The sequence below is a fragment of the Gobio gobio genome (genome assembly GCF_949357685.1).
Source record: "Gobio gobio genome assembly, chromosome: 13".
In the NCBI taxonomy this organism is placed as follows: Eukaryota; Metazoa; Chordata; class Actinopteri; order Cypriniformes; family Gobionidae; genus Gobio; species Gobio gobio.
The window spans coordinates 15,015,479-15,038,466 of record NC_137106.1 but is presented as its reverse complement, the minus strand read 5'-3'; the positions used below and the strand labels follow the sequence as shown (position 1 = coordinate 15,038,466).

At 37.5% G+C, this 22,988-nt stretch overlaps 1 protein-coding gene across 2 annotated transcripts in view; it reads right to left on the bottom strand.

Moving 5' to 3' along the window:
* The window catches only part of luzp1 (leucine zipper protein 1), a 56,882-nt gene that overhangs the window by 8,608 nt on the left and 25,286 nt on the right, over nucleotides 1-22,988 (bottom strand). Inside the window, exons 2-3 of one of the 2 annotated variants that reach the window (XM_079833871.1) lie at nucleotides 14,342-14,470; nucleotides 1,634-4,786 (exon numbers count right to left, since the gene is read on the bottom strand). In XM_079833871.1, coding sequence (XP_079689997.1) covers nucleotides 1,634-4,558 — 2,925 coding nt within the window. In that variant the 5' untranslated portion in view covers nucleotides 4,559-4,786; nucleotides 14,342-14,470. The remainder of the gene's footprint in view (nucleotides 1-1,633; nucleotides 4,787-14,341; nucleotides 14,471-22,988) is intronic. The other variant, XM_079833872.1, reaches the window with a different exon arrangement.

The window sequence follows — 22,988 nt, the reverse complement described above, 5'->3', positions numbered from 1 at the left end:
GGTGGAAATTACACTGTAGTGGAAATGTTCATGAAATTGAGTCATTCAGAAAAATGACTGAAATTACAGAACTCTTCTGTAAAGAATGTGTGTATAGAAAAATCAACTACTGGGAGTGTGTTTAAGGGAGTGCAGAGACCAAAAATGTTTATGGTACAAATCACATTCACTTATACAGATGGAAAGATGCTTTAAATATAAAAAAAAGAAGATAAAAGATTAATGATGGAGAATACCCAACAGAGTGAATGTGATCACAATAGCAGCATATTAACTTACAGCTGCAATGACAGCATTAAGAACCATCTGTAGTACAAAGAAAACTAACCTTCACTGAGTGATAGAGAGAAGGGAGTAAGACAAATGATCTGACCTCTGCTTATGCAAGTGCTAGAATTCACTTGTGCATAAATCTTTCAAGGCATTTGCCATCCATCAGAGCAATAGACAAAGAAAACAAACATGGCATGAAATGGAACGTGAGAAACCAGAAAGCGAGGGAGAATGAAGAGGGGGCAGTTTTTGTTTTTGAAGTCGTGTGCCAGGAAGGGGCCATGTTTGAGGGCCATCTCAGTGATTTAATTAGGTCTTTGTGGGTAAATTTGAAGGCTGGGCTGTTTGAGATGTTTAATGAGAGGATGATGGTAATTGGTGCTCTGGTAGGGTGCAGCTCTATTCTCCTACTTGTATTCTCAGTAAGTGAAAAAGGGTGAAAGCTGGCGAAAAGGGGCCGCTTTCCATGTTTTGTTTTGACTGCTGGGGTGACGCCAGACTCAAATTGGTTTAGCTGTTGAGACAAAAACTGCCAGTTGACCTGACTAACAGTTTTTCTAAAAACAAAGGCATGACCTCTGACCTGTCCGTCATTAGCTTTTTACACCCTTCTCACATGCATCAATATCTAATATTTCACTTAAATGTTAGCTTTGTTCATACAAATGTAAAAAATGTATACACATGTATACTGAACCATGTTGTGTTAATTTTTTCAGAGTCAGCTGTGTCAACTGAATTTCTTCATGATTTAGCTTTAGTACATGCAAGAGAATGTATTGAAATGACTGAGGACACAGACACAAAACACAAAAACTGCCCAGGCCACGACAACTGAAAAGCAGTTTCCCAGTACAGATTCTATATCAAGAAAACAGAAGAGAGATAGATGCCTTAAGGGCCTATTTTCTCTTTCAACAGATGGAGAACAATCTAAAAATACTTCATGCTTACAAAATATCTGTCCACTTCACCTTCTTCCAGATGCAGAGAGGATTACAAGAAAGACTTCCAAATCAAACAAAACTTTAAGAAACAAATGTGTTCAATTCCATGGCTAAGAAATATTAATCAAGATGGTGGCATCAAATATGTGCACAGACTTAAAGGCTGTACTGAGATCATTAACAGGTGGTAGGGCAACAAGAAATTAAAGGAAAAAACAAACATAGAAGATTGGATCTGAATGATCAGATATTTTGCATAAGCATATTTTATGCTCCCGTTTATCTTTACCTCAATGTTTCACAGATCTAAACCACGGCGCTCACAGTGAGAAACATCCATTGGTGAAATGAACAAATCGCTTACAGTACACTTCTGGAATCTACATTATTAGTTATAAAAAGTCAGTACTCACCATGGGTTGTTTACGGCCTCTTGGTTGAAGTTGCTGGGCACTGACAGGCTCATGGGCAATAGCCCTCTCTGGTGAAGGAGTCTTCTTGTTCCTTTGTCCTGGTTCAGGGACAGATGCCGCTGCATTGTTTATCCTACGCATGTATACCTCGGCTGGGCTTGGTTTTCCTCCAAGGTTAGCAGCAGTGCTAGAGCTTGATGGAGTGTCCAACACTGTAGTTGCCCTATATGCTCTCCAGGTAGTTGCAGACTCACCCTCATCCTCTGAGACATCTTGTCTTATTGCTTGAGCAGTTTCATCCACAGAAGCGGTCCCACGGCTCCTCCAAGTGCTCCTGACAGTGATGTTTCTCATTTCTGGCAAAATGTCATCATATGAGTGGTGGTTTTGACGGTGGCTTCTCCAGCTGGTCACGGTGGTGCTGCTACTGCTGCTCTCAAACCCAGACTCAATGTCATTATTGAAGTCTGAAGCTTCTGAAGACTGGAGGCTGAAGCTGCTTTGAGACAGGAGGGCTGTGTCCATGGGAGCAGTCTCAATATAACTTTGAGGTTCAGAGAAGTCAGCATCAGTCTCACTTTGACACAGAGTGATCTCACTCTTAGGGATGGATATTTCATAAGGTATAGAGATGCTACCCCTGTGCTCACTGCTGGGGCCGATGACAATATTACTAGTGGAAGTGTGCCTTTCCTTGGAAGGGGGCTCACTTGATAAACTACTGCTCCGACTGCTTGTTCGAGAGGAGCTGGGGTCATTGGGATAGAAGGTGATACTGCTGGTCATCTTGCCAGTCAATACTGGCTTAGTGGAGATCTTGGGCTTCCCACTGGTAGTCAAAGGCTCTGTGATTCCCCCTGACATCACTTCCTTCCTGTCAATCTCAACAATGGCTTGTTTGATGACAGCTTTTGACCGGAGAGCTTCACGAGGGCTGCATACCCTGCGGATTTCAATACCTGAGGTAGTATGCATAGTCTCTTGGGTATCCCCTTCCACCGTAAGAGGCATGTGTTCCTCCTCACCAAAGAGGCCCTTTGAGGAACCATCAGAGTAAGAATCTTGCAGTTGTGAGTATCTAGTGTACTTTGATGATGTTCTTCCACTTGTACTTGACATCAGGGGGTCATTTTGCTCACCTGCCGATCGCCTGGAGCCGATGGATTCTGTTTCAGAGGCTGAGGAGTGACCATCAGAACCATGATCACTCAGAACAGGTTGTGATACTTGAGACTTGTAAGCAGTATAGGATCCATTTGCCTTGGACAGGCTCAACATTGCAGAAGCATCCTGATCTAAATTCTCAGGTTCATTTAGTCCTTTCTCAGATGAAGCAATGATAGCAGCCCTGGCTGAAATTAAGACTGTCCCATCAGATGTGTTGGATTCATTATCACTTCTAGGGTACCTGGACAACTTTTCTGTTTGATTCCTCTTGCTATCGGGGTCATTTTGCTTGACCGATGGCTTCCAAGACTTTTGGTCATTAGCAGCTGGAGGATAGCGACTAAGGACTGACATTTTCTTGCTTTCACTGAGAGCACTCGATGAGGCACTTCCAATTTTTTTGTCTTTCTTGCCATCTTTTGTCTCATTGTCAGAAACAGAACTGGAAGCACCAGTCTTCAACCCTTTCCTGACATTATGTGCTGGACTAAGAGTCCTTCGTACAGTCTTTGGGGAGCATTCTGTGGAGTGACAAAGGTCTTTGTTCCTCAGTTTAGTTTCTCGCCTCTGCTGAGGAGATGCCTCTCTGCTTTTGGAAGCAGCAGGACTCCTACTTAGGAATTTAGGTGTCTCCTGTCTAAAGCCTCCTCGTACATTGATCTCCTCATTTTCCGCCTTGCCATTCTCCAGGACCTTTGCCATGCTGCTAATTGCAGAGTTTCCATTACTATTGCTGCAACCATTGAGCTGCAGTTTCATCTGCTCAACCTGGTCATGGAGAGCTTGACTACGGTTCCTCTCCTGCTGGTACTTCTCTATCAGTTCAGCATTCTTGGATTCCACGTTCTTCAAGTCCTCCTCCACTAACTCCATCTGCTTCAAACGATTTTTCAATCTTTCCACTTCCTGGCTGAGGTCTTTTACCTTATTATCTTCCTGCCCCTCTAAGCTATTTTTCTCATTCTCTGACTCATTTCTCAAATCTAGGTCATCTGGATGTTTCAAGTACTCAAAACTCTTCTTCCTGGCCAGTTTGCATGTAAGGCCTGATGAGAACTCATCTTCAATTCGAAGATCTCTAGAATCAAATCGGTCTGTTGTGTCTAGTTTGTTTTTCTGACGTTCAAGCTTCTCGGTCAGCTTGAGTATGATTTTCTCATCCTCTCTCTGCCTTTCCAAAAGTCTTTTGCGTTCATTCACAAACGTCTGAGTGAGACTCTTTAGTTTCTCCATCTCTGCAGTAAGGGATTTTTCTGCCCTGTCCAGTCGAGCTTCAGAGGTATCTACTTCCTTTACACGTGCCTTCAAAGCCTCAAGCTCAGCTGCAAGCTTTTTGGTCAGGTTTTTCTCCTCATTAAGACTAAGGCACAACTGGGTACAGTCTGACTTACTTTTACCAAAAGCCTCTTCAAGCTTCTCAAGTTCAGTCATTCTGCGCTGAAGACGCTCAATCTCCACTTTAAGATCCTTACTAAGTTTCTCCTCCTGATCTAGTTTCTCCCTAACGTCACGACAAAGATCCTCCGCTTTCCTGACCTCTTCATCTTTGCCTTCAATTTTGAGCAATCTCTTCCGCAATGTCTCCACATCAGCGAGCAGAGAGGAATTACTCCCCTCAGCCTGAATGATTTTGTCCTGAATGTCAAGAAGTTCATCTTCAGCTTTTTGTAGTTTTCCTCTGGCCTCTTCAAGCTCATCCAGACGTCGTCCTAAGCTCTGCAACTTGTGTCTCAGATGGCGATTTGTTGTGTCTGTCATTTTTTCTTTCCGATACTAATCTACTGTGAGGTCTTTATGATTGCTTGATGCAGGGGTACACATTTGTATGGTGGTGTTTCCTAAGTGGCTCTAGGACTCTTAAGAAGAAATCAGAGGACGAATTTGAAGTTCAGGTCCCTATGTCTTCCTCTTACCTCTAGGAGGAGGTTTTGAATATTTTTTTTTATTTCAGCCTCGTCTCCACTATCAATAGTGATCCAAATGAGTCTGCAAGACAAAAAGAAAGAAACACAAGTGTGAATAGGGTTTGCTTACACACACACACACACACACACCAACCATTGTTTATATAACAAAAACCTGAATATATCTGTGCACAAATTTAAATTCACAATTTCAACCTAACCGATTTTGTGTGATTTTTAAAAATGTGTTTTAGCAAAGAGCACATTAACAAGCACATGGAAAGATTATGACAATAAGCAAAGGAAGACCTCGAAAGGGGTAAAAGGATGGTAAAGGAGAAAGGACACCCACTCTTTTGTTTGTCCTCATCAGAACCCATGCTAATTTTAGCATGGATTTCTTGTCGCACTTTTGCTGACAGCAGCACAACTCACTGACATTGGCCTCTGTCCCTGTGCCCGTCTCTATGGCAACATTCATAGTGACAGCCACCTCTTATCACATCCTCAGGACGCTGAACAAGATTTAGAACCTCTTATGCGCCAAGGCAGTTCTGGCCACAGCAACGCACACTATAAGTAGTCTACAAGCAGTGCCTACTCAAATTAAAAATAAAATTTTTATGCTATGAGCAACTGTCTCTCACCAATTTACTGCTTATAATTTTAATCTACCAATCAAAATCTCCTGATGACTCAAAATGGCTCTTATTAAAACTAATGCAGAATGTCTTGATAGCTGTCAGTTGTTTTGGAAAAACCCCAAGCCTTATTAAATATTCCACTAAATACAGTGAAAGCCCACATACTAACAGTAGGTCCAGAGGTAATAGAGCATTTTATACAACTTAATCTAAAGTGTATTTCAATATGACCGTTCGACTGGCAGGCCCACCAACATGGAGATGGGCCAAAATGAATGAGCTGCTGTGTGTGGATTGCAGGAATTCTGTCATAATACTTTCATAATCTCATAATTTTATGGTGTGAGAGGCAGGCATCAGTACTTCAGGGTTTAGAAAGGAAACGAGTCATCCAGTAAATATACCAGCCAAGCAGGATGGAGATCCAGCACATCTAAGGCATATTTCCATGACACATGACATTCATAATCACTCTGGCAAGATCCCTAGTAAAGGGGCTTCTAAGGTCAGGATTAAGCACACAATGATCGAAGCGAGCAAAGCAATTCATTCCTATGGAACTTGAACTTCACCGTTATGAATGTAACAACAAAACAGTACAATGACAAACTTGCTTAAATAGGTGCTTTTACATTTTGCTTTAAAATAAATGAACTTGATAAATAAAATCTGAGATAATCGTGATAATTTGGGAAATTTTCATACCGTTTCATCCCTATACGCCACTGAAAACATACACCCTCAAAAAAAAAAAAAAAAAAAAAAAAAAAGAGTACAAAATTGTACCTTTGAGGTACAAGTGGCCGTCACTGGGGTGGTACCCTTAAGAGTACATTTTTGTACCTCACAGTCAAGGGTAGGCAAGTTCGGTCCAAGAGAGCTGATGTCCTGCAGAGTTTAGCTCCAACCCTACTAAGATACCACAGTATAAAACTCATGGCTCCCAGTATGCATTGCAGCATTAAGTATGTCACCATTGTTGAGATTCATGTGTGCGTCTAAACTTTTTTCTCCCTAGAATGTATTTAAAAATAAAAATTCTGAATGTCTGACCTGTGGCAAGAAAGTATTGATGGTGAATATTATTTATTAATATTTTTAATCAGTAATGAGTTTAGTCAAACATTTTTCTTCATGACAATTTTGTTTATGGCTTCTTTTGATATGAATAGATTATGTGTTTTGTTAACACTGTAACAAAAACCACAAACTCGCATAAAAAGCCAAGAGTCAAACTGCCCAACTGAAGAAAACACTGATCACCATAATGGGACCAAATATTTTCAATATCTAAACCTCTGTTAATTTTCAACAAGAGCTTCTTTGGATGTCTTTCAGGGTTGGAGCCAAACTCTGCAGGACAGCAACTCACTAGGACTGAACTTGCCAGCCAACGGTTTAATTTTACCCTAAGGACCAATTGTGTACCTTTAAAGGTACAGTTATATGTTTTGTTCCCCAAGGAACAAAATTGTACCTCCACTGTACCGTTTTTCTGAGAGTGTAGTTATGTCTATTATATTGCATTTCTGTCAATAGATCATCATAAATATTACACACTGCATCTTTAAAATCACGTGTCAGAAAAATGACAAGGTCCTTTCATATTTGGAAATGTAAAGGTGGGTAATAAGACACTTGCGTCCCAAATTCACCAAATCAATGAATTATGAAGAAAATTCATATTAAAAAGAACTTTATAGTGGATAAATAACTGGGCTTGATTTTTTCTATGTCATGAATTCTGGTCTTTGGTTAAGTTTGCATTGCCCCAGTGAGTGGTGTAAATGTCATCATGTAAATGTCTTTAGGGCTCAAGCTAGAATACATGAGAAGACTTGCATGACATGTACAATTTCATTTGTACAAATGACAGAAAAACTAAAATTTCTCTTAAGACAACTATAGTGGTGAGAAAGAAATGAAACAGACCAATAAGGAAAACATCACAGAAACTGATAAAGTACCTGAAAGCAAAGCAAATACTTTGTTCTTAGCTTCTAGCCTCGCTCACACACACTCTCTCTTTCTTAAGAGCACCATGCATGCAATCATGCACCATATCATTAGTCCAAGCCATGCTAAGCAATCCGTCGACCTCACAAATATTCTCTTCCCCAGGAGGAAAGGGAGGAAAAGACTTTCCTCTGCACTTGACATCAGTTTGGTTGGCCAGTCTGAAGCTCTTTATTCTTTAAAAAAATCCCTTAATAATAATCCCTCAACTCCAGAAATAATCACGCCTGGCAATCACGACCACCTGAAAGACTACTTTCAGATGAAAAACTATTTGTGATCACTGCAAGGTGAGGTTTAAAAAGTCACACTTTCCCAACAAAGAAAAATAAGAAATAACAATCATTGCTAAAAAAATAACCATTCATTTTGAGAAAGAATAAAATATTTTGCAGCTAAAAATGAACATTTAACTGTGTATCTAAATTGCAGCAGTTTGTTTCTGAAAATAAAATGCATAGAATAGTGAAATAATTTACAGTCACATGATTTTCTCCATTATGCCAAGTATCTGAAAGGAGGCAGATCACATGTCATTGCATAACACCAAAAAAAATTAAACTTTTCCTAACAACAGGGACCTGAAATGGCTAATTCATAAGAAAAAAAAATAATGACTTCCGTTGCTTTGTTGCTGTAAAGCAGTGTTAAATGTGAACATTTATTTCTACCTGATCCTGTATTGATAGAATGATTTGTCAATATTGTACAGTAAGAAGTCAAGAAAGCACTCTGAATTAAAAAGTGAGAGTGAGGGAGAGAGAGAGAGATGATGAGAGTGTGTGTTTGGCCTCCTCTGAACTCGTGCAGTTCTGGCAAAAACCGACAAGCCACAAAATAGTGGCAACCTGAAGTTTGAAGCAGCAATTTTTTTTTTTTTTTTTTTTACATTTTTCCATGAAAGCAAAAACCAGCCTATAATGTTCAGTTTGTTGTTTCCTGTGCAGTCATGTCATTTTCTTCTCCCTCTCTTCACCGCTTTTGGAAAAATGGCAAAGTAAGGACAGGAAGTCTGATGTTTTAGTGGGGCTGTACGTCTGAACGGCCGAGCAGACAGCAGAGCTACAAAAAGACTCTGGTGAGAAAACAACAGTCTAGTGTTTAAAATAAAGACACGTTGATTTGTTTGGACTTTCACAAGAGTTAAAGATTAAAAAAAAGAACACAGGACTCCTTTAATACCATCAGGCAAAAGGAAAACACAAAACAATATACAAGCAAACAGACCCTTCAAAATAAAAACTTGGTGAATATAAATATACAGTCAGCTCAAAAAGTATTTGGACACTTAAGACATGCTTGAAAAAGATTTTAATGTTATTGCTTTAGATAAAAACATATCAAGCGAACAAGTGATGCTAAAGCTTTTCTCAGAACTAACTTGAGACATTTTTGTCTGTTACTTTTAACCAATGAAATGTCAGAATAACTAAGTTTGTGGTTCATCACATTAACTTAACATATTGAATGTTTTACTGACATCTGACAACCAGAACATTTTATTCTGTTGTTTTATCATTTCAAATTCAACAGCTACTCATTTTTATTTTTAAAGTTTTGCTTGAAAAATGTTGCTGTGCTCTCTGTCTTTCTTTCTTTTCAAGACCACGTGGTTTTTACATTTTGTTATATAAAAGACATACATTGGTAATGTACTACAGGAGCCCCAAAAGTATTTATTTGGACACTAAAGTTACACAACACAACAAGGCCTTGTTTTTTTGTTTTTGTATTGTTTTTTTTTTTCATAAACTCTGCTAATGCAGAAAGAAATTTGAAAGTTCAATAATACATTTTAAAAGTTTTTACTACTATGTGCAACTGTAAGAAATGCAAGTCTAAATGAGACAAATGACAGCGAGGGAGAGAGAGTTAAGGGCAAAGTTTTTGAATTATCGGCAAAATTGGCAAAAATCTTTGTGACATGACTGCATAAATGGTGCACAGGAGTAGTATGTTAAATAGTCACGCTACTCCTCTTTAATAATCTTTCATCGTCATTCTTGTATCTTTCTCAACTCTTCCCTCAAGTCTTCCTGCATCTGTAAGAACAACATCACAGACACACTCTCCTAAATAAGGTAAACAACAAACATGACACAAAAAAAACCCTAGTTAATTACCTTGGTATTTTGAGGTTTATACCTCTTGACTGACAGCAAACAAACATTTACACGTTCATTTTGATTTAGTAAAGAGACAAATCCATCACACAGGTCACTGACCCCGGCAGACACAAACAAAGAACAATTCCAGAAATGTTTTCAGCCCAACATACGCACAAACAGGAAAGAATGGAGCGAGCGAGAGAGACATCCACCACACATGTTTGTTATTAAAACGCAGGTACTTGAGCAGAATTTATGCTGTTATTTGAGTTTCTGTGGAGATTTCGAGAGAAGTCTGGAGGCTTGCTCGCTGTGTGTATGTTTGCCATTGTGTTTTGATTATATGTGCATTTCTGAGAATACCAGTTTAGGTCCCTATAAAGCAGGGATACAACATTTCACTGGCATATCTGAAGCGCTGCATGCTGTGTCAGTGTATTTTAAACAAAGCAAAGCATTTGTCCTCAGGATCAGCAGATTGAACACAGCAGACGCATTACTGAAAACTGTGCATAATTGCCATTTACAATCATCCAAAGGGCTACAAACTCTGTGAGTCTGTATAACACGTATCGGTGCCATATGACAGCTGTAAGAGAAGCTCTGTCTGTTTGAAAAATATTATGATATCAGAGAAAGATTTATTGTTTTTGGCAGTGCAAACAGGAAAGGAAAGGAACTGAATGAAACAATGTATGTTTTATCATTAACTAGTGGTTCTAAAAATGGGCCTATTCTAATAGGACTATGGACAGTGAGGAAAAATGCTAATAATTAAGCGCAACTAACTATATATTTGTGGATAGTTACGATTAAAGGGATAGTTCACCCAAAAATTTAAATTCTGTCATTAATTCCTCACCCTCATGTCATTCCAAACCAGTAAGACCTTCGTTCATCTTCGGAACACAAATGAAGATATTTTTGATGAAATCAAAACGTAAACAGCATGGGAGACTGGCACAGGCCAGAACGAAACTGTTGAATAAAGTCGTTATTTTTGTTTGTTTTTGCGCACAAAAAGTATTCTCGTCGCTTCATAAAATTAAGGTTGAACCACTGGAGTCACATGGACTATTTTAACAATGTTTTTACTACCTTTCTGGACCTTGAAAGTGTTAATTAAATAGCTGTCTATGGAGAGGCATGAGAGCTATCGGATTTCATCAAAAACATATTCAAAAATGAACAAAACTTGCAAGTAAAAAAAAATCCTCCACAACAGATCAAGTCCAGACCGAATTTCCTAAACTCAAATGTTGTGGGCGGGGCTAAATTCCGCTGGCATCCAGGCTAGTGATGATCATGTCATTCAATGAAATAGAAATGTGTGGATTTCTTTGTGCTTAGCAAACAAGTGTAACAATTACGTAATGTTTAAAGGTGGGGCTGTGATAAAGCGAGGCGGTTAAGGACAGGAATTCTCCCAGCTGATCTTATTATTAAAGTCACAAACAAAATCGAAGAGAGTTAAAATGTTCAAAAGTTTGTTGTCCCAGATTAAAAAAAAAAATATATATATATATTAATTTTATTTAGCAAATTATACATTAAACTGATCAAAGGTGACAGTAAAGACATTTATAGTGCTACACACCATTTTTATTTAATAGAAATGCTGATCTTTAGAACATTCTATTCATCAAAAAATCCTGAAAATAAACAGTTTTCCACAAAAATATTTTATCACAGAACCATTTTCAATATTGATTATAGAGTGGTGCAGGTATGACATCACTTTGTAGGCCAAAACGCGGAAGCGAGTTAGCATTTTAGCACTTCCGGTTCTCTCGCCTCGAAGTCAATGGGTTTTTTTAATGGGATTTTGTTTAAGTAGCTGAAATAAGGTTTGTGGTGAACACGAGCTCAAGACACTTTCACGTTTTATTCTACGACATCAAATACATCAGTATTACCCCACTTGTGATTTTTGAAGCTGTTACGCGTCTTGAAAAAGGCTTTTACAGCCTCATTATGCTCATAATTGTGCTCTTATAAACTGGTCTAACTCAAACTTTCTGGGAAAATGTTTTGAGATAAAGACTGAAAGAGTTGTCTTAGTGATGGTGACGTTGAAATCAAGGGGCCGTGGTGTAGTCCATTAATAGCTTACCTTTAGCTTTATACTACCGCCGACGGCATTCAGACTTCAAAATTAATAAAAGTTGTGTTCATCTGTGATAATTATCTTGATGGACAAAACATGCAAGTATCATAAACTTATGTAGATCACAGAGCTTGTTTTTTGCCCTATGGGAAAATCCTATTGGGTTTTTCCTCGAGGGAACCAGTGTGACGTGAACTGCCGGTTGGCCTACAAAGTGACGTCATACCTGTACCACTCTATTGAGAACCGAATCAGCATTTTCAAAAGAATTCTGAAGGATCATGTGACACTGAATAATGGAGTAATGATGCTGAAATTCAGCTTTGCCATCACAGAAAAAAAAAATATTAAAATATAAAGCAGTTATTTTCAATTGTAATACTGTTTTTAATCAAATAAATGCAGCATTGGTAAGCATAAAAATCATTACAAAAAATCCCCAAACTTCTAAACAGTTGTCTATATTCAACGTGAATTTGTGACCACTTTATAGTTCCTGGTCTCACTCTGGATGACACAGAAACCAAGTGTCTGCTCTGTTTAGGTGACCTGCTTTCGCTGCTTGGGGATTACAGCACAGCAGGATATACTACAGCACAACTACCTAAATAAAACTACAACTATTACAGTTAAAAAAAGATCTAGACCTCATCAGGGTTCTAAGCTTTTAATCCGCGGGATCCACTAAAATTTATGAACCCCAAGAGACTAAAATACCTTCTGACAGTTTACACTGCCTCAAATGTCAGGGCAAACCGCCTGGACAAAGTACAGACTAGAGAACAAAACCCAACAACAAAAGTGCCACAAAATATGGCATTATACTTTCATGCCACGCTTACAAGCACAAGGAAAGTACAAGGTCATTTTGAATAAGGTACAAGAACATGTTACGCCAACAATGCAAAACAAAACAATCCTGAGACAGTTTAGCATTCCTCAAAGAGCAAAGGTTATTGTCCACAGAGACATTTCTAGAGACTGCTGCTGATGGTGGTGGTGCTCTACAGTATACTAATAACCGACTCCTCTGACACACTAAAAGTTCATTGCTAGTGTAAAATCAGTTAACATATTCACAATGTGTGTGTGAGTTTGTGAGGAGGAAATGGTTTGTTAGTGTGTATATGGTCCCAAAGTCCATCTGAACCCTTTGTGAGTGACTTCCTTTAAACCCGGCGCCACAGTTCCTTCCCTATTCAGCTATGAAGCTATAAAGTATTGAGCTTTGGTGTGTCTCACTCTCTTTTATTGGTACAACACATATTTCAATTTCAGACGTAACTCACCTTACTATTGTCAGCCATCACAACCTGCTGTGGAACAAACACTGACTCAGTGCCCATAACTTTAAATTAGGGTTGAGATAATTAATACAGAAGAATTTAATTTAGAAGAGTGTGAATTTGGGAAAGACTTTGTCTCAAGTTCAAGTTTTAAAACGTGACAAAACTTCACAAGCTTATTCTGAAATATGGAGTCTGTAATGTTCTTGAGAGATGTCTCTTATGTTCACCAAGGGCTGCATTTAGTTGATAAAAAAAAAAATACAGTAATATTGTCCAATATTTTTACAATTTAAAATGACAATATATTTTAAAACCCAATTTATTCCTGTGATGGCAAAGCTGAATTTTCAGTAGCTTTTACTCCAGTGTTCAGTGTCACATGATCCTTCAGAAATCATTCTAATATGCTGATAACAAGAAACATTTCTTATCAAAGTTTCTGTAAAAATATTAAGCAGCACAACTGTTTTCAGGATTCTTTGAGGAATAGGACGTTCAAAATAACAGCCTTTATTTGAAATAGAAATTACATTATGAATGTCCTTACAGCCACTTCTGATGAGTTCAACAAGTTCTTGCTGAATAAAAAAAAAAGTATTGATTTCTTTCAAAAAACAAAAAAAGACATTATGAATCCCACATTTTTGTATCGGTAGCGTGTATATCTATATTTACTATAGAATTAATAAAATAAATATAAATTATATAAATGTAAATGACAAAAATATATGGCAAGTCCTCATTTAGACAGCATGTATGTTTGGTAGTTTTGCTCTCCCTCATAGATGAATAAACTGTTTGTAAGATACTGGCCAAGGTAAACAGAGGTCTGCCAGAGGAACACACACATATACACACTCAGACCACAGACACTCAGTGCTGTTTTGTTGTAGTTATGTCTCCCTCTTGATACATAATATTTTCATTTAGTTTCCATATCTCACTCACTCAAAAACTTAGCAGGAATAGAGATCATAATGATACTGTATACCCGTAAATAAGCATCAAGTTCATTTCATAAAAAAAATTCTCACTAAAAGACCTTTTGACACTTGTCTGAGTGACTTCATCATTTGATTCATTGGTATTTTTGCTCATCATCACTATACAACAATTTTTGACAAAGAATACTATAACTGACCAATCAGAATAGAGTATACCAGGGAGCATTGCACAAACAATTCAGTCAAAGAGTTTCATAACTATCTGTTGACCAGTGTGTCCATCTGGATAGGAACTAGAAGCCTAACAGCATTATGGACGTGCAGATATGAGCGAACACAGCCTAGTGTGCCAACAACAAGTGAGTTGATTGGAACAAAAACCAACCTATCAAGAACATCTACTACTAATCACATTCTGAATCCAGTTTTAAAAAAAACGACCTAAACAAACTACACTAAGACACATTACCAGAAACGAAGCGAAGTTATAGCACACGAAACCTACATTCATAAACAATCATAAACTCACCGCACGATATATCCAAAGCTTGTTTTGCCCTCTTTCTCTCATGCTGTTCAGGAGCCCATTTCCTGTGAGTGATTAGAAGGGTGAGCTCACGGTCCAGAAAATTTTCGCTCTTTGTTGTTGTTGTTTCGTCTGTGAGCAAAGGGAAGGAATGCCCAAATTAAACACGTGGAATTCGGGACGCCCAAAGAAGTAGTACGAGGTTCAAAAGATGGCACGAACGGCAGAGTGTGTGCGTGAGAGAGTGTGAAGAAGCGAGAAAGAAAGACTGCAAGAGAACTGAGGGGGGAGGGATGAGTGAGTTAATGGGTGATTAAAGAGAAGAAAAGAAAAACCTTGTAACATCTTTGGAATCCATTTTTTTGTTTTCTACTGGCACATTAGACTGGCAGCTGAATGCTTTGTATTTATGTTCGTATTTTCTGACAGGCAGGAATGTTATATAAAACGCCTGAGTCCGACCTGAAGAACATGTTCTCTAATGCGTTATTGCACACATACTCTGTGTGTGCAGCATGCAAAACACTCGCAACCACCTCCCAAGGAATTAACCTGAATGTGATTTCAAATGACAGGCCGCTTTCACAACTGGATGAGCAATTACAGAAGACTGATGAAGGTGAAGAAAAACAAAACAAAAGCTTGGGTCAAAGACATGACACTCATTTTTGGCGAATGGGGCATAAAGTCAAAAACGTACTGTCCTGACTCCTGATATCATAAATGAAGAGGGTAAAAAAGCCTAATCAAAATAATAAAATTCTGGAAAAGACATTCTTAAGTAGTTTAGTATGTTTATATTTTATCTATATATTATTTCTCAGAAAAAAACGGTGAAGAGATTTGTTAAAATATTAATATTTGAAAAACCTTTGTTCACCAAATCAAAGTAATTTGACGTGACTAATGTCAATAAGTCTCATAAATATCAGATAAGAGCTTTTTATGGTAAAGCAAGATTGTAATAGCTCACATGGTGAGAACCCCCAAAAACGACTGATATTTATGAATTAATAATTCAAAGAAAAGGATCATAAAACATAATTTTTTCAAAAATGTTTTTCAAAAGCATATGAAACCAACCTGGATACCAAGGGAACAAAGTCAGCTTGATAATGTCAGATAACTTTGATAGAAAGGTATGTAATGGATTACAATCGACCAATCAGCTGTCAGCATTTAAATTTAAGTACACAATTAGATCAACCAATTATGCTTCATTTTGTTCAGTCTGTAAGTAAAAGTAAAAGGTCGCATTAGCAATTAAAGAAAAAACACTTCAGCAAAACATGGTCAGGTCAAAGTGTCTGAATATTTTTTTATTTAACCAATTTTACTGGTAGTCCACTGTATGAAATGTTTTTGGGTATAATAAGACGCGGTTTATTTTATTTTGCTATCCTCACATAAATGAGCTACAGTGTCCTGCACACACAAAATCATATCTGATGTCTAAATCATTTTTTTTGTTTGACTGTATAAAATTAAGGAATAGTTTTTGCACAAGTGTCAGGTTTATATAATCCACGCAAAGCGCCTGGCTGCAGAGGGGGAGTGGAGAGAAAGAGAGATGCCAAGTGAAAATGGTAAATGTGAGATTTGCCTGCATCATGTCCTTATAAGGCCTGAAAAAAGAGCCTTTTCCCTCTAAATCCATCTGGTTGGCATGACCTACAAACACAATACCAGAAGCCCAAAATGATAAAACGGCATCATTTACACTGCATTCTCCAGAGCAAGAGAGAGAGAAAAAGAGGGATGAATATATCAGAGTGGGTGGGCGTTTAATATACTTGACCTTTGGCACTGATTTCGGTCTTGACTTTGAGGTAGAAAACAGACGGAAAGCAAACAAACAGAACAAAAAAGAATCGCTTGAATGTGTGGTATGTTGTGCAGTCCTCTCCAAACTACCCTCAATAATTGGGTGGACGCACACATACTCATTACTAGAGCTTCTATTCAGGAACAGGAATATGTGGAATACAGTAAAAATTTGTAGTAATAATAAATTTAAAAAAGTTTCACAATACCACAACTGGTAACACTTCCCACAAACAACAGCCAGCGAATGAACGGAATTCCTAGGAAGACAATTGCCTCATCATCCTTTGAAGTTACTGGAAGAAACTGTGTGGGAATGCTGATATCCATCAGGAATTGGCCAGTCTCTCTCTGCTAAAGAATTCCTGATTCTGTTTGTCAGTGTGTGTGTGTGTGTGTGTGTGTGTGTGTGTGTGTGTGTGTGTGTGTGTGTTGTAGGACAAAGACTTTGTTCTGCAAAAGGCACTGATGCTGCAGCAGGAGGCTGTGTCTATATCCTATTATGGGTGGGAATGAGTCAGGTCAGAGTCATGTTGACATAGTTCCAGGCTGCACGGCTGACAGACTGACAGCTTTGGGGCCGCGGGTAGAAACTGAAATAATAATCGTTAACTGACTGATTGCACAGTTTATGGAAGACTGATGACTGCTCTATTTGTCATATGACCAGTGTTTGACATGATGAGACTGTCTGTACAAAATAAGACTAAAATTAAGAATCATGCTACAAAAAATCGTTCTTAGTTTTATTATTTAATCAAAAGTCTGTATGACTTACTTGTTCTGTGGAGCACAATATGTACTTTTTGAAGAATATATCTAAAATGTCAGAAAGGCATTTTAAAAGTGGTCCATATGAAACGTGCTATATTCCAAGGCTTATGAAGTTGTGAATACCTTTTTTGTATTGAAGTTTGTTCCTCATCTTAAATTTAAGACACTATTTATTGAAAATCTTGCAATTTGCCCTAACTCTCCTTGGCGGGTTAATTTGATTTCTTGAGAGAAGTGGCAATGCCCGAATGGTATGTAAATCAGTCAGATATTTTCAACAAATCAGTTGATACAGTTTCCAATCAAAACCAATCCCAATGACTTGAGATTTTTCAAGTCCAGCTCATTGACATCCATCTACAGCAGTTAAAGGGGGCATAACACACACAGTTTCTGCCAAACTCCTATAGATACCTATAGTACCTATAGATTAGTATTGCATCCTTCATATGTTCAAAGAGTTTTTAGTTTTATCATATTCATAAAAGACAGATACTCTGTACCGATTATTTCTGTAAATAGGTGAACTCGAGCAGGCGTGCAGTGGGCGGAGCTAAAGAATCTCGAGCACACACACACTCCCTTGATATCTTTCGATTCACTATATGTACACGTTGTTAACATTATATCAATCTTGGCACAGAAATACTCCGTCATATGTCCAACTAATTGTTTTTAAACATTTTGACCATGTTTAGCATGATAATCCAACTCTTTAACCGTGTAAATAAGTCAGAATGCATGAAAGAGCATTAGACCCTCCTTTAACAGTTCACTGGAAGAGAAGATTATAAGTGACAAAAAATGTAAATTGTACGACTTCAGAAGACTATATAGCATAGAAGTCGTATGTACTTTTTAAAATCATTTTGGAGCTTGACAGTCCTCGTTCACATCCATTATCTGGAAAAGATAATAATCTATAATCTAGAAAAAAAAATCCATTCGTGTTCACCATAAAACATTTTTTTGTCTTACATGTTTGAAACAGGCTGAGTAAATAATTGCTACCTCTTTAATAAGCAATAGGAAATTGATCAAATTCCATTTCAATAAATTTAGATTTTAAGCTTCCATGTTTCCTTTTTTGAACAACACATAATTGCCTTCTCTCTAATTAAGACAATGTATTAAAATTTGAAAAGATATGCATCTCGCAAGATAATTATACGCCTTAGCGCAATACAAACCGATATTCAGACAGATTAACGGCGTGTTTCCACAGATCTAAATGACATAATGCGGTATGGAATTCAACCAACTGAACACAGGTATTCATTTTTCGGTTATAAATATCAAGAAGCAACTAATGACAGGGAAGAGGACATAGAACATTTTAATCAGCTAGACAAGACCAACTTTGATTTAGCCACAGTGACGTCAGGCATGAAAGAAATTAATGAACTACTTTAAATGGATTGAAAAGATAGTCATAAAAAGGATGAAGAGGAAATGATGAGTGTGTATGGGGGAGAGAAGGAGAGGATAAAGAATGAGTGCGTAACAGAGGAAGAGGAATGTTGAAAATGAGATGCATTGTCATCCAGATGGTCAGACCATGAAGATGTGTTTATGAGTCAGACACAGCAAACCTCACTTAACACAAGCCAAAATCAACAACATCCCTCCAAAAGCCCCTCAGACCATTCACAATACAAACGCCTCACAAGGGTCTCTAAACCACCAATCTATCAGACTGAAAAGAGGGAGAGGGAGTGGAAGCTCTGCTAAGTCCATGCTGCTTTAGACTTTGAGAGAGAACCAGAGAAAGAGAGAAGAGACAGGGGACCTGCAACATGTTAGCCTGTACATTCCTCTCTCTGAGAACATGTATATTTTCACTGATCACAGAGAAAAACAATCCAGCACAGAAGGGCCATGAGATCGCATGCTGAGAGAGAGAGAGAGAGAGAGAGAGAGAGAGAGAGAGAGAGAGAGAGAGAGAGAGAGAGAGAGAGAGAGAGAGAGAGAGAGAGAGAGAGAGAGAGAGAGAGAGAGAGAGAGAGAGAGAGAGAGAGAGAGAGAGAGAGAGAGAGAGAGAGAGAGAGAGAGAGAGAGAGAGAGAGAGAAATTATGGGTCTTTCAAGCACGCATAAGCATTAGACACCTCCAAGAATCTAAGAACGGAGCTTTTCTATAGTACTAGAAAAATGAAGATGGTGATAACATACACTGGGATCAGAATGTCTGACGCCACTATAGTGAAAATGACATATTTTGTATTTTTAAAATAAAATAAAATATATATCTAATTTCTAAAATTAATATAAAATTAAATAAATGTATTATTTATACAATTAATTAATTAAAACCTGATGATAATGTTATCTAACATGATATGGGAATGTTCCAAAAATGTTTTTTTACATTATTACATTTATTTCATAAAAAAAAAAAAAAAAATTAAACCTATATTTATACATTTCCAGGTTTAAATCCATAATAGTGGTGCAGGTATGACGAGTTAGCATTTTAGCACTTCCGGTTCCCTCAAAGTCAATGGTTTTTTTTTAATGGGGTATTGGTTAAATAGCTGAAATAAGGTCTGTGGTGAACACAAGCTCAAGACACTTTCACGTTTTATTCTACAACATAAAACACATCAGTAGTACCCCACTCGTGACTTTTTGAAGCTGTTAAGTGTCTTGAAAAAGGTGGCAGTTAACAAGTCGCTAAAAAAGACTACAGAGGCTGTCGAGAAGATTAAATGTCATCATGCCGAAAAGGTAAACTCAGTCCGCTTTTACAGCCTCGCTATGCTCATAATTGTGCTCTTATAAACTAGCCTAACTCAAACGCTCTGGGAAAATGTTTTGAGAGATAAGGACTGAAAGAGTTGTCAGAAGCTTAGTGATGGTGACGTTGAAATCGCGGGACCGTGGTTGTAGTCCGTTTATAGCTTACCATTAGCCTTTTCCTTCCGGCGACTACATTTAGGCTTCAAAATTAATAAAAGTTGTGTTCATCATCTTTGACAATTATCTTGATGGACAAAACGTGTAAGTATCATACACTTTTGTTGATCACAGAGCTTGTTTTTTTTGCGATAATCCAAAAGCCTATGGGAAAATCATATTGGGTTTTTGTTGAGGGAACCAGTGTGATGTGAGCCGGTTGGCCTACAAAGTGAAGTCATACCTGCACCACTCTATTAAGCCAGGGTTGTAGATGTAAGAAAAGCTACAATGCAGGCAATGATTTCAGAAGGATTATGCTGATGAAGGTTCTCCTCATCTGTGGTGAGAGCACACCTCTCATACCACTTTTCCACGGTTTCTGGTTCGAGCATGTCTAAGAAGCCAGAACAAAGCCAATTTCTCTAGCCCAAGACCATTTTTTTTTCTTCTGTGTTGGTGAAAATTGAGTATGAGAGTGACAACAAACTCTTACTTTAATGGCAAACACAAGCACGGTTGCCTCCAGCTCTGCTTACAATTTATCAAGTTGTTAATACGTTCTTAAATCAAAATGAACATGTTGCTCTGTACATGCTAACAAATGCTGAAATAGTTCACAAAAGCCCTGCTGACACTCAATCAGGCGAATCAAAACAAATCAGGTTGAACATTGTGCGTCTAATGAGGCTTTTAATCAAAGAGCAACCGTTGAAAGATGGAAAGTCTGACGTGAGAAACAGACGTGGAGTTATTGTCCCACTCTTGGACTGAGAGTTGATGACGGATGATGACATAACAAGGACTGACAGTAGTGCTGGAATCCAACCGCCGACCAACTCCGATTTCTCTCTCTTTTATTCCCCCCATTGATTTCTTTTTCCTCTTTGCATTCATGTTCACTCTTTCTCGTTCTCTCGTCTCCTTGTCAGAAATGTGGCTACTAGAGCCTGTTTCTTGTTGAGAAGAGAAAGAGAGGAGTCTGGAATTGAATTTCCCCATGTGTTCCGCTTACATGCTGCTTCCTGTTTCAGTGTTTCTGTACTGATATCCCCCCCACCCAATCAATTCCACCAACCACAGCACAGGATTTATGAAAGTCAGCTTCAGGATGTTGATACAGGTGCCTGCACCGCCCCTCTTTCTCCCTCTCTCACATACATCCAGACACTCTTTAACCTCTTTCTACCCATTTGATTTCCATGTATCCATTTAGTTTTGTCTCCCTTTTTTAACTAAATTAATACTTGAATTCAGCAATTTCACTTTAAATTGATCAAAAGTGTCAGTAAAAACTCGAACATGGTTACAAAAATGTTATTTCAAATAAATGCTGTATTTTTTTATGGTTTTCACAAAAGCATTAAGCAGCACAACTGCATTCAATAATAATAAGAAATGTTTCTTGAGCACCGAATCAGAATATAAAGCCCTATTCAGACAGGACTAGATTTATAAACATGTTTAAGTTATTTCTTATCACCCAACGTCTGTGACGTCATGTACCGATTCGGACTAACATCTCTGTTTTTTAATGAATTATTTACAGATATACCTTTAATTTTTATAAAAATCCCATTTAAATAAACTTCAGAAGTGTCTGCTTATAATAAACCCACATAAGCGAGCAATCGAAACAAGTATCTTCGTTTGGATCTATTTATTATATCATCCATACTGAAATGAAAGCATGCAAAAGATTGGTGGGCAAATGGTAGCTCAAGTAGGTCAAAAAACACGAGGAGTAGCATTAGGAAAATACAATATTGGCAATTACAGACGCTTGCGTTCCTCCAAGAAAACTAGTCCCACGGGCTTTAGAATGATTTCTGAAGTGACACTGAAGATTGGAGTAATGGCTGCTGAAAATTCAGCCTTGCCATCAGAGAAATACATTTCATTTTAAAATATATTATAATAGAAAGCAGTTACTTTGAATTGAAATAGTATTTCACTGTATTACATTTTTCTGCTGTATTTTGATCAAATAAGTGCAGTCTTGGTGAGAATTAGAGACTAGTGTTGTCACGATACCAAAATTATGACTTCGATACAATACCAGACTAAAATACCTCGATATCGATACTGAATCGATACCACAGCAAAAAACTGTAAAAGAAATTGAATAATATGACGGAACTTATTATTCATTGTTTTATACATTAAAATGAAATAAAACTTGGTGAACTTTTTGGCCTTTCCCTCCTCTTATTGCAAAAATAACTACATGCCAGTGTGAACATCCTTACAGAGATGTTTGCAACAATCACATTATCAATCATGTTAACATTTACTAAACTTTCACTATTCTGAACAGGTTGGGGGGACCAGAATCTTATTTCATGATACGAGTAATTAAAATGTTTTTTTCAGAATGTACAGGAAGAATGTACTTGGTCCATTATTTTACATTATCTATCTTTTTTAAATTCATTTTTACACTGCATATTTTATATTTTATCATTATGTACATTCTAATAAAATTATTAAATTATTCCTAAAGTATTTCTTCCTTCTATAGGACAATATTCACAATATCTTGTTAATAAATATCCTCATGTTTGGTAAATAAGGGGTAGGGGGATAAATCAAATTAAAAAATTTTTTTAAAAAGTGTCTAAAAACTATCAGTAAAGATAAAAAAAAAAGATTGTTTTCTTCAGGCATTTAGTCCTACTCAGACTGACTGACAGCTCTAAATCCAATTACGCTACCTTGTCACCAATCGAAAAGAAGTGGGATGTGTGGAATATGTGTGGCAGCCATTCCAATGTAAATGCAGGTCAATAGGCATCACCAAGTGTTCTAAAAGCTTAGTCTTATCCTGTGTGTGTTGTCAGGGAGCCAATGACATCAGTGATCTTTTCTTTTTTTTATTTGATAATTTCGTTCAGTAGCAGCAGCACTCCTCTTTCAATGAGATGAGAACAGTCTTGTTGCAATGACACATGGAGATGGCCAGACATTAACTAAATACAGCAATGGGTCAGTGACATGATAGTCATTTTGTCTATTAATTTATTCCAAAATACATTTAAAAAAGTTTAAACATACATGTCTTAAACTCCTCTTCTATAATGAGGTTTAAAATTTCTGAATGAAATTACAAAACTGCTTTTCAATACAAAACCGTTTATGATAGTCATAGAGTGGACCTC